This window comes from Ascaphus truei, chromosome 15, assembly GCF_040206685.1.
Source record: "Ascaphus truei isolate aAscTru1 chromosome 15, aAscTru1.hap1, whole genome shotgun sequence".
NCBI classification, from domain to species: domain Eukaryota; kingdom Metazoa; phylum Chordata; class Amphibia; order Anura; family Ascaphidae; genus Ascaphus; species Ascaphus truei.
In genome coordinates this window covers 15926233-15939511 of record NC_134497.1, presented here as the reverse complement: position 1 = coordinate 15939511, position 13279 = coordinate 15926233, and the positions used below count along the sequence as shown (strand labels likewise).

Sequence of the window (13279 nt, the reverse complement as noted above, 5' to 3'; positions counted from 1 at the left end):
ATGATGTTGTATAAAAATGGTTTATTGTAACCACACCACAGTACAATGTATATTTTGGTGACATAAGTGATGTGAAAATGTGAGGCGTGTGTCCTGCTAGGGTGTGAGCGTGTGTGAGGCGGCAGGTGGGTGTTCAGTACGGGTGGCGCGTGGGTAGTGAGTGCTGGCTGTGGGTCGGGGTCCTGCTAGGGTGTGAGGCGGCGGGTGTGTGGCGAGTGCGGGTGACAGCTGGTCAGTGATATTGTTGCGTAGGGGCAGGATGCGGCAGGTGTGTGTCGAGTGTGTGGGGTGGGTGAGAGGCGGCGGGTGTGTGTCGAGTGTGGCAGGTCTGTTTAGTGCGTGCGGCGGCTGTGTGGCGCGGGGATGTGAGCGGTGGGCGGGTGAAAGGCAGAAGTGCGGGTGGGCGAAAGGCAGAGGCGGGAGGGCGGACGAAAGGCGTTGAAGGAGGGGAGGTGAGGTCGGAGGGGTGGTGGGGGGTGGTGAGGGGAGGTGAAGGGGGGCGGAGGGGAGGTGAGGATGGGTGGTGAGGGGGGGGGTGGTGGGGGATGGTGAGGGGAGGTGAAGGGGGGGCGGAGGGGAGGTGAAGGGGGGGTGAGGGGAGGTGAAGGAGGGGTGAGGGGAGGTGAAGGGGGAGAGGTGAAGGGGGGGTGACGGGAGGTGGAGGGGGTTGCCGGGAGGTGAAGGGAGGGGGGGGGGGGTGACAGGAGGTGAAGGGAGGGGGGGGGGGTGACAGGAGGCGAAGGGGGGGGTGGTGACAGGAGGTGAAGGGGGGATGAAGGGAGGAAGGGGAGGTGGAGGAAGGGGGAAGAGGGAGGTGGGGGAGGAGGGGAAGGGGGGAGGAGAAGGGGGGATGGGGGAGGGGGGGGAAAGGGTGAAGGGGGGAGGTGGGGGAAAGGGTGAAGGGGGGGAGGTAAGGGTGAAGGGGGGAGGGGTGAAGGGGGAAAGGGGGTAAAGGTGGGGGAGGGGAAAAGGGGGAAAGGTGGGGGAGGAGGGAAAGGGGGGAAAGAGGGGAGAGGGGGATGGGGAAAGGGGGGAGGTGGAGGAGGGGAAGTGGAGAGGTGAGGAGGGTAAGGGGGGAGGTGAGGAGGGTAAGGGGGGAGGTGAGGAGGGTAAGGGGGGAGGTAAGGATGGTAAGGGGGGAGGTGGAGGAGGGTAAGGGGGGAGGTGGAGGAGGGTAAGGGGGGAGGTGGAGGAGGGGAAGGGGGGAGGTGGAGGAGGGGAAGGGGGGAGATGGAGGAGGGGAAGGGGGGAGATGGAGGAGGGGGGAGGTGGAGGAAGGGAAGGGGGGAGGTGGAGGAGGGGAAGGGGGGAGATGGAGGAGGGGAGATGGAGGAGGGGAAGGGGGGAGATGGAGGAGGGGAAGGGGGGAGATGGAGGAGGGGAAGGGGGGAGGTGGTGGGAAGAGGGGGGAGGTGGTGGGAAGGGGGAGGAGGGGGGAGGTGGAGGGAAGGGGGAGGAGGGGGGAGGTGGTGGGAAGGGGGGAGGGAGGGGGAGGTGGGAAGGGGGGAGGGGGGGGAGGTGGGAAGGGGGGGAGGTGGTGGGGAGGGGGGAGGAGGGGGGAGGTGGGAAGGGGGGAGGTGGTGGGAAGGGGGGGGAGGTGGTGGGAAGGGGGGGGTGGGGGGAAGGGGGGGAGGTGGGAAGGGGGGGGAGGTGGAGCGAAGGGGGTGGGAAGGTGGGAAGGGGGGGGTGGGAAGGTGGGAAGGGGGGGGAGGTGGTGGGAAGGTGGGAAGGGGGGGGCGGTGGAAAGGGGGGGGAGGTGGTGGGAAGAGGGGGGAGGTGGTGGGAAGGGGGGAAGGGGGGGAGGTGGTGGGAAGGGGGGAAGGTGGTGGGAGGTTGTAAGGGGGAGTGAAGGGAAGGTGAAGGGGGGTGAAGGTGAAGGGGGGTGAAGGTGGGGTGGAGGGGAGGTGGAGGGGGGGGTGGAGGGGAGGTTAAGGGGGGGTGGAGGGGAGGTTAAGGGGGGGTGGTGGGGAGGTGAAGGGGGGGGTGGAGGGGAGGTGAAGGGGGGGTGGAGGGGAGGGGATGTGGAAGGGAGGGGAAGTGTAGTGAGGGGTGGGTGAGGGGTGGGTGAGGGGTGGGTGAGGAGGGGTGGGTGAGGAGGGGTGGGTGAGGGGAGGTGGAGGGGGGGTGGAGGGGATGTGGAAGGGAGGGGAAGTGTAGTGAGGGGTGGGTGAGGGGAGGTGAAGGCCGCTCACTCACCCGTCCGGCAGCTCCCACGTGGATCTGAGGCGGGAGGCAGCGTGTTGTGGCCGCTCCCCCGCTGACTGTAGCAGCGCCGGGGGGGGTGGAGGGGAAGTGAGTGAGGGGAGGTGATCACTCCGCTCCCCCGCTGAGTGTAGCGGCGCCGGGGGGGGGGGGTGGAGGGGAAGTGAGTGAGGGGAGGTGATCACTCCGCTCCCCCGCTGAGTGTAGCGGCGCCGGGGGGGGGGTGGAGGGGAAGTGAGTGAGGGGAGGTGATCACTCCGCCCCCCCGCTGAGTGTAGCGGTGCCGGGGGGGGGGGTGGAGGGGAAGTGAGTGAGGGGAGGTGATCACTCCGCTCCCCCCGCTGAGTGTAGCGGCGCCGGGGGGGGTGGAGGGGAAGTGAGTGAGGGGAGGTGATCACTCCGCTCCCCCGCTGAGTGTAGCGGCGCCGGGGGGGGGGGGTGGAGGTGAAGTGAGTGAGGGGAGGTGATCACTCCGCTCCCCCGCTGAGTGTAGCGGCGCCGGGGGGGGTGGAGGGGAAGTGAGTGAGGGGAGGTGATCACTCCGCTCCCCCGCTGAGTGTAGCGGCGCCGGGGGGGGGGTGGAGGGGAAGTGAGTGAGGGGAAGTGTTCACTCCGCTCCCCCGCTGACTGTAGCGGCGCCGGGGGGGGGGGGGTGGAGGGGAAGTGAGTGAGGGGAGGTGAAGGGGGGTGAGGGGTCGTGAAGACCGCTCACTCACCCGTCCGGCCGCTCACTCACCAGTCCGGCAGCTCCCACGTGGAGGGGGGTGTGTGAAAGCGCGGGAAACAGGGAGAGGCGGAGCCTCCGGGACCGGTGAGGAAGAGAGCAGGAGATGTGCTGCTAACGCTGTGAGCCCCGCTAATGTATGTAACCCCCCCCCCGTGTGTGTGTGTGTGTGTGTGTGTGTGTGTGTGTTTTTTTTTTTTTTTTTTTTGTGGACCTTTGGCCCGTCACTCCGCCTCAGGCCAATGAGAGGTGTGGGGGGCGGGCCAAGGGGGTGGTGTGAGTGTGTGAGGCCAATGAGAGGTGTGCGGGGGCGGCCGGCCCAAGGGACCAATGAGATTGCCACTAGGGACACCGGACATCCAGGCAGGCAAACATACAGTGCTTTCACTAATATAGTATAAGATACACACTGCACTCTCTGTGTGTCACAGACAGACAGATATTCTGCTGCTGCTCTCTGTATAGTGTATATATACACTGCTCTCTCTCCCTCCCTTTGGGTGCAGCTCGTGTCTAGCAGTCTGTAGCAGGTCACATTCTGGGTGTCTGTCTCTGGGTTTCTATCTTTGCTCAGTTTCTTTAGACAGGAGATGGAGACGTTTGCTGTCTGAGTGACTGCGCTTCCTTTGGGAGATCTGGGTCCTGGTATGTGGGAGACTTTAGTGACTGTGTGAGGAGGTCTGTCCTCATCTTGTTTATTCTCACACTACACATTACATTCCTGTCCTTATGTCCTATACCTTTCCACCAATAGCACTGTGAAGGAGCTTGTCTCATCTCCCCCTCCCCTCTCCCTAGATGCAGGGTTGGAGCAGCAGAGCGGGGGTACAGCAGAGAGGGACGTAGTGTGTAGGTGTCAGAGTGACCGACACTGTTCCAGCCAGTCGTGTGAGACATGTGTGCTGAACACGCTTTGCCTCCCAGGACACGGAGTCACGCAGAGAGGTGAGTGGCTGTGTGTTGGCTGAGGTGGTTGTGATAGAAAGTGCTGTGTATCTGGTTAGCACACGCGTGTGCCTTGTGTGCTACATACGGACTGCCAGCCCTCGCAGCACAGGGCTTCCCAGAATCCAACTCAAGGCAGAGACCCCTTTATTGGTTATTCCTTGCCTTCTCGACATGTGCCATGTATGTTCCATGCCGTGTCCTGTGTATGTTCCATGCCATGTCCTGTGTATGTTCCATGCCGTGTCCTCTGTATGCTCCATGTCGTTTCCTGTGTATGTTCCATGCCGTGTCCTGTGTATGTTCCATGCCGTGTCCTATGTTCCATGCCATGTCCTGTGTATGTTCCATGCCGTGTCCTGTGTATGTTCCATGCCGTGTCCTGTGTATGTTCCGTGCCGTGTCCTATGTTCCATGCCGTGTTCTTGCTCCTCAGCCAGCTTGTTTTCGGACACTCAGTGCTCCCCCTGCGCAGAGGGAACCTTCTCCAATATTACATCTTCCACAGAGCCGTGCGGAGTGTGGCGAAGGTAAGCGACATGCAGGGCGACACGCACAGAGCTGCACATATAGCAACACGCAGGGTGACACGCACACAGGGACCCTCACTCAGACATGCAGAGTGACACGCACACAGGGATCCTCACTCAGACATGCAGAGTGACACACACACAGGGACCCTCACTCAGACATGCAGAGTGACACGCACACAGGGACCCTCACTCAGACATGCAGAGTGACACACACACAGGGACCCTCACTCAGACATGCAGAGTGACACGCACACAGGGACCCTCACTCAGACATGCAGAGTGACACGCACACAGGGACCCTCACTCAGACATGCAGAGTGACACGCACACACACACACACACACACACAGAAACGCTCACTCAGACAACGCAGAATGACACACACACACACACACGAACCCTCACTCAGACACGCAGAATGACATACACACACACAGGAACCCTCACTCAGACATGCAGAATGACACACACACACACACACACACAGGAACCCTCACTCAGACACGCAGAATGACACACACACAGGATCCCTCACTCAGAGACACACATAGTGACACACACAAGAATCCTCACTCAGAGACACACAGAGTGACACACACACACACACAGGAACCCTCGCTGAGACACGCAGAATGACACACACAGGAACCCTCACTCAGAGACACACAGAGTGACGACACACACAGGAACCCTCACTCAGACACGCAGAATGACACACACACACAGCAATCTTCACTCAGAGACAAGCAGAGTGATACGCACACAGGGACACAAACTCAAACACTGAGAGTCATGCTAATGGATGCACACGGGACACACATACCTGAACACGCAAAGGGATGCACACAGAGAGATGCAAGGTGATACACACGCAGGGTGATACACACAGGGACACGCAGGGTGATACACACAGAGGGACACGCAGGGTGACAGAAACCATGATATTGTTTGCACGCACATCCTCTGGTATGTCGTGACGTGTTTTCCTGTGTAGTTGTGACTCTGCACAGCAGGACAGTGTCCCAGGATCCCGTGTCAGTGACGTGACGTGCAGTGAGTATCGCTCCTTCTGGGCTGCGGGGGGCAGAGTCTGTTTCATGATATCATTGAGTACGTTTTAGGCTGTCAGTAACTTTCAGAGTGAGGGCGTTTGTAGTTTTGGGATCACAGGGTATGCAGTTTGGGGTAACGGGGCGCGTTTGGGGGTGATGGGTTATGCATTTTGGGGTGACGAGGGGGGGGGGAGTTTTGTGTTACTGGGTGTGCAGTTTGGGGTAACGGGGGGAGTTTGGGGGTGATGGGTTATGCAGTTTGGTGTGACAAGGGGGGGAGTTTTGTGTTACTGGGTGTGCAGTTTGGGGTAACGGGGCGAGTTTGGGGGTGATGGGGTGTGACGCTCTCTGTATTTCAGCCGCTCGGTCGGGGGGGCTTCCTGTGATTGTGATTCTACTCCTCAGTCTCCTCATTCTGTGCCCACTTGTTGCGGTGCTGGTCTGGGTGCTATACAGGAGGGGTGAGTGTGTGACACACACGTGGCAGGGGCGAGCGTGTAACACACATGAGAAAGGGGCGAGCGTGTGACACACACGGGACAGGGGCGAGCGTGTGACACACACGGGACAGGGGCGAGCGTGTGACACACACGGGACTGGGGCGAGCGTGTGACACACACGGGACAGGGGCGAGCGCGTGACACACACTGGACATGGGTGAGCGTGTGACACACGGGACAGGGGTGAACGTGTGACACACGGGACCGTGTTGAGTGTGTGACAGGTTTGGAGGGAGTGGGGTAATGACATGTGTAATGTTTTCCACTTTATTTATTTTTGTGTTTTAGTTCCAATGAAATGTCTAAAGACCAAGAAAAAACAGCAGGTGCGAAGATAGCACAATGTGACACACTGCATAACGCAACACAATATAACACACGGCATAACACACTGCATAACGCAACACAATATAACACACTGCATAACGCAACACAATATAACACACGGCATAACACACTGCATAACGCAACACAATATAACACACTGCATAACGCAAAACACAATATAACACACAGCATTACACACTGCATAACGCAACACAATATAACACACGGCATAACACACTGCACTCTCTCTTTCTCCCTCTCTCCCTCTCCGTCTCTCTCCTTCTCTCTCCTTCTCTCTCTCTCCTTCTCTCCTTCTCTCTCTCTCTCCTTCTCTCTCTCTCTCTCCCCCTCCCTCTCTCCCTCTCTCCCTCTCCCTCTCTCTCCTCCTCTCTCTCTCCTTCTCTCTCTCCCTCTCTCTCCTCCCCTCTCTCTCTGGTTCTCTCTCTCACCTTCTCTCTCTCTCTCCTCTCCTTCTCTCTCTCTCCTTCTCTCTCTCTCCCTCTCCCTCTCTACCTCTCTCCCTCCCAGCGTACACCTTCCCGTAAACGTACATATAAATAAATAACCACACAACAAATGTCTGGGGGGTGCCACGGCCACGGCTTTTATTCAAACAGAACATGCCCCCCGGGGTAAAGGCCGAAGGTGCCCAAACCAGGGCCCGCAAGCCTCACTAGGCCTGTCGCCCCACGGCCCGGCCTTTAGCGAGACTGGGCCCCAGGGAGCCATGCACAAATGAGCCCCGCCCACTCGTCACCACGGGGCCCCGCTGGGAAGGGTGACGCGCACTTACATCCCCCCCAACAGCCGCCGCCACAAACGCAACTCGCCTTGGGAGGCCGACCTCAGCCAGGCCCGGCATCAGCGTCTCTCCTTTATATTGTTCATTGTTTTGGAAAAGGGGACATCAAAATACAACACAACAATATAACCACACAATCACACAACCGTCACGGTATCACACAGAACCAAGGGGCTGCCGGGAACGTCTGGGCAGGGAGCGGAGGCTTTCCCTCCGTCCTGTGAAACCAACGCTCTCCCCCGTCCCCCACATCATACCGTGGGGGAGGGAGAGGCGCATAGAGCCGGAGGTGAGGTGTCCGTCTCCGAGGTGCTCCAGGTGGCTTGCACACAATACACAAACTTACCCAATACGCATGCACACACACACACACACACACACACAAACATACAATATACATTAACAGACACAATACACATGCACACACACAAACATACAATATACATTAACATACACAATACACACACAAACATACAATATACATTAATACACACACACATACAAACATACAATATACAGTAACATACACAATACACACGCACACAAACATACAATATACAGTAACATACACGATACACATGCACACACATACAAACATACAATATACACTAACATGCACACAAACATACAGTAACATACACAATACACATGCACACACACACACACACACACAATATACAGTAACATACACAATACACACATGCAAACATACAGTAACATACACAATATGCGCACATACATACAATATACAGTAACATACACAATACACACACGCACAAACATACAATATACAGTAACATACACAATACACATGCACACACATACAAACATACAATATACAGTAACATACACACATGCACACAAACATACAGTAACATACACAATAGACATGCAAACATACAGTAACATACACAATACGCGCACATACATACAATATACAGTAACATACACAATACACACATACATACATACAATATACAGTAACATACACAATACACACATACACACAATATACAGTAACATACACACATGCAAACATACAGTAACATACACAATACGCGCACATACATACAATATACTGTAACATACACAATACACACATACATACAATATACAGTAACATACACAATACACACACACAAACTTACAATATACTGTAACATACACAATACACACATGCCCAAACATACAATATACAGTAACATACACAATATGACACGCACACAAACATACAATATACAGTAACGTACACAATACATATGCACACACACAAATATACAGTAACGTACACAATACACACATGCAAACATAGAGTAACATACACAATACACACTCACACACAATACACATGCGCACACACACATACAATAACAGACACAATACACACACGCACACACATACAATATACTGTAACATACACAATACACACACATACAAACATACAATATACAGTAACATACACAATACACACATACATATAATATACAGTAACATACACAATACACACATACATATAATATACAGTAACATGCACATGTACACACATACAAACATACAATATACTGTAACATACACAATACACACATATATACAATATACCGTAATATACACAATACACACATGCCCAAACATACAATATACAGTAACATACACAATATGACACGCACACAAACATACAATATACAGTAACGTACACAATACATATGCACACACACAAATATACAGTAACGTACACAATACACACATGCAAACATAGAGTAACATACACAATACACACTCACACACAATACACATGCGCACACACACATACAATAACAGACACAATACACACACGCACACACATACAATATACTGTAACATACACAATACACACACATACAAACATACAATATACAGTAACATACACAATACACACATACATATAATATACAGTAACATACACAATACACACATACATATAATATACAGTAACATGCACATGTACACACATACAAACATACAATATACTGTAACATACACAATACACACATATATACAATATACCGTAATATACACAATACACACATGCACAAACATACAATATACAGTAACATACACAATATGACACGCACACAAACATACAATATACAGTAACGTACACAATACACATGCACACACACAAATATACAGCAACATACACAATACGACACACACACACACACACACAAACATACAAACATACAATATACATTAACAGACACAATACACATGCGCACTCACACATACAATACACGCACACACAAACAAACATGCAATACACATGCACACATATAACACCACACACTCACGTACTCATGTGGCTGCACAGCGGTGTGACCCTGCTCTGTGTTCCAGGGGATTCTGCTGCAGGATCACCCCCCGCAGATCCCCGAGGAGGATCAGGACCCTGCGCTGGATACCACCATGCAGGGGTTACCTGTGGCCCAGGAGCAGGGCAAGGACAGCCACATGTCACAGGAGGAAGTGTGAAGGCCACGGCTGGGAGGACCTCACACATAGTCACCTGCCAGAAGGCCAGGGGAGGGGTCACATGCACGTCCAGAGTATGAAAGCACGGAACCTGCAAAGGGAGGGGCGACGTGTGTGCATGATGGTGGTCACGTGTCAGGACCTGTTGTGTGTCTGGGATCGTGTAATGACTCTGTTTTGTGGCTCCTCAGTCTCAAGATCCTCATCATGGTCACAGTTTAGATTGTAAGCGCTTCGAGACAGAGACTCTGCTTCCACGCTGTTTGTGCGTGATATTACCATCGTGTACACTGTGCACCTCACTCCAAACCCCGCACTTCACTCCAAACACTGCTCCGAACCCCGCACCCTGCTCCGAACCCCGCACCCTGCTCCAAACCCCGCACCCTGCTCCGAACCCCGCACCCTGCTCCAAACCCGGCACCCTGCTCCAAACCCGGCACCCTGCTCCAAACCCGGCAACCTGCTCCAAACCCCGCACCCTGCTCCAAACCTGGCACCCTGCTCCAAACCCGGCACCCTGCTCCAAACCCCGCACCCTGCTCCAAACCCCGCACCCTGCTCCAAACTCCGCACCCTGCTTCAAGCCCCGCACCCTGCTTCAAGCCCCGCACCCTGCTCCAAGCCCCGCACCCTGCTCCAAACCCCGCACCCTGCTCCGAACCCCGCACCCTGCTCCGAACCCCGCACCCTGCTCCGAACCCCGCACCCTGCTCCGAACCCCGCACCCTGCTCCAAACCCCGCACCCTGCTCCGAACCCCGCACCCTGCTCCGAACCCCGCACCCTGCTCCGAACCCCGCACCCTGCTCCGAACCCCGCACCCTGCTCCGAACCCCGCACCCTGCTCCGAACCCCGCACCCTGCTCCGAACCCCGCACCCTGCTCCGAACCCCGCACCCTGCTCCGAACCCCGCACCCTGCTCCGAACCCCGCACCCTGCTCCAAACCCCGCACCCTGCTCCAAACCCCGCACCTCGCTGCAAATCTCACACGTCGCTCCAAACCCCGCATCTCCCTCCAAACCCTATTTCAAACCCCATGTGGCGGTGAAGGGGTTAACCTGGCTTATAATAAAGGTCAAGCCCACTTGGTTAACCCTGACCCGTGTGTTAGGGTCTTAGAGTGTCAGCTCTTGTACCCAGATGTCGAAAATGTATTACTGCAACTGTATACTGATTTTGCGACATTAAAGAATGATGTGATTCTATTTCCTTTCCGGGGATGCTGGGATCGGGAGATTTCTAGGCTGTACGTTTCAGGGTGGGTTTGGCGGAGAAAGTCTTTGCAGAATGTGTCTATGTAGCGGGGTTCCGGGTTATGGGATACCCCAAAAGTTGTATCCGGAGATTGAGTGATATCTTCGGATACAGCTAAGCGCATTACTCCGCCAACCTCGGACCCTGAAAATGCTCTTACGACTCACCGCCAGGATCCCTGCTGCAGCATCTTCCAGACAAGGTAAATGGTTATGAAGGGGTTAAAATATATCTGCAGGTATACACGGAGTCCTTAGTATAGCAGGGGTTCCCCAGTATAGCAGAGGTACCCACATACATACCCAGGTATCCCGAGCCTAGAGTAGGGGTTCAGGAAAATGCGCCAGCTAAGGTTATAAAGCTGAGCACGTTTGCAGTGTTTTAAAAGTTTAAAAGTATTTTTCTCGTGTGCCAGGAATGAGGCCAGTGATTGTAAGGGAATCGATACACTCACTCCACCCGACACCAGAATAAGAACTCATAACTTTTAGCACACAGAAGACAGGGCACCATATCTTTTATTAAACGGGTATAGTTTAATGTGTATAGATATTGATAACCTGTATATGAACTGAGGGCTTTCTAAGTCATGGATTCCTGGAAGGCCCAGATGGCTACTAGTTGGGGCCTCTGTGTCTGTCCGGAGGCCGTACTTGAAAGGCTCAGAGATGCTTAGGTGTTAGGACAGGAGGGGCACTGCCATTATTCTGGCGTGCCCATATCCTGGCCTGACGCAAGGCAAGCTAACACCATTTGCCAAAATCCAGACTCTGTGGAGCCTGAGCAGAGGGTGGCCTCAGTATGCAAAGAGGCGGAGGGGCCACGTTAACCCATGCCCCCTTGCTACCTGAGAAAAGGTGCCCGCCCTGCTTTACAATACTGGCAAATCGGTGATTGGCTGGCAGGAGAATTCCCACGCCCTGATAAGCTGTCCAGGTTAGTGTATGAGGGCCTGAACGTTTAAGAGGGCCTGCAGCCAGTGGGGAGCGCAGATTCCAAGCGCCACACCAACAGTGGCGAAGTAACAGATGTCCAGGACTTTTTGTAACTACCGGTCATTGGAAAGTGAATTTCGTTCCGGAAATGGATTTATTTGTTAGCCCCATCCCCAGTAAGTGTGTTAATCTTGAATTGTGTAACTTTGTGTGTCTGTCTCTTATAAGAAATAAATTACCATTTATTTTACCATCTTGTTTTGCTCAATCAAATGATCCCAGTTATAAAAAGGTGCTGTAGAACCGTGACACACCACACCTCGCTCCAAACCCCACACCTCACTCCAAACACCGCTCCAAACCCCACACTTCGCTCCAAACACCGCTCCAAACCCCACCCCTCGCTCCAAACCCCGCACCCTGCTCCAAACCCCGCACCCTGCTCCGAACCTCGCACCCTGCTCCAAACCCCGCACCCTGCTCCAAACCCCGCACCCTGCTCCAAACCCCGCACCCTGCTCCAAACCCCGCACCCTGCTCCGAACCCCGCACCCTGCTCCAAACCCGGCACCCTGCTCCAAACCCTGCACCCTGCTCCGAACCTCGCACCCTGCTCCGAACCCCGCACCCTGCTCCAAACCCCACACCCTGCTCCATGCCCCGCACCCTGCTCTGAACCCCGCACCCTGCTCCATGCCCCGCACCCTGCTCCGAACCCCGCACCCTGCTCCAAACCCCGCACCCTGCTCCAAACCCCGCACCTCGCTGCAAATCTCACACCTCGCTCCAAACCCCGCATCTCCCTCCAAACCCTATTTCAAACCCCATGTGACGGTGAAGGGGTTAACCTGGCTTATAATAAAGGTCAAGCCCACTTGGTTAACCCTGACCCGTGTGTTAGGGTCTTAGAGTGTCAGCTCTTGTACCCAGATGTCGAAAATGTATTACTGCAACTGTATACTGATTTTGCGACATTAAAGAATGATGTGATTCTATTTCCTTTCCGGGGATGCTGGGATCGGGAGATTTCTAGGCTGTACGTTTCAGGGTGGGTTTGGCGGAGAAAGTCTTTGCAGAATGTGTCTATGTAGCGGGGTTCCGGGTTATGGGATACCCCAAAAGTTGTATCCGGAGATTGAGTGATATCTTCGGATACAGCTAAGCGCATTACTCCGCCAACCTCGGACCCTGAAAATGCTCTTACGACTCACCGCCAGGATCCCTGCTGCAGCATCTTCCAGACAAGGTAAATGGTTATGAAGGGGTTAAAATATATCTGCAGGTATACACGGAGTCCTTCGTATAGCAGGGGTTCCCCAGTATAGCAGAGGTACCCACATACATACCCAGGTATCCCGAGCCTAGAGTAGGGGTTCAGGAAAATGCGCCAGCTAAGGTTATAAAGCTGAGCACGTTTGCAGTGTTTTAAAAGTTTAAAAGTATTTTTCTCGTGTGCCAGGAATGAGGCCAGTGATTGTAAGGGAATCGATACA

The 13279-nt window shown here is 54.3% G+C and overlaps 1 protein-coding gene across 1 annotated transcript in view; it reads left to right on the top strand.

The window, feature by feature from the left end:
* CD40 (CD40 molecule) overlaps positions 1 to 12036 on the top strand; it is a 21019-nt gene extending 8983 nt beyond the window's left edge. The window contains exons 2-7 of the mRNA XM_075571200.1: positions 3725 to 3871; positions 4308 to 4401; positions 5399 to 5457; positions 5816 to 5917; positions 6245 to 6282; positions 9459 to 12036. Coding sequence (XP_075427315.1) covers positions 3725 to 3871; positions 4308 to 4401; positions 5399 to 5457; positions 5816 to 5917; positions 6245 to 6282; positions 9459 to 9593 — 575 coding nt within the window. The 3' untranslated portion in view covers positions 9594 to 12036. The remainder of the gene's footprint in view (positions 1 to 3724; positions 3872 to 4307; positions 4402 to 5398; positions 5458 to 5815; positions 5918 to 6244; positions 6283 to 9458) is intronic.
* The last annotated feature ends 1243 nt before the right edge of the window (positions 12037 to 13279 follow it).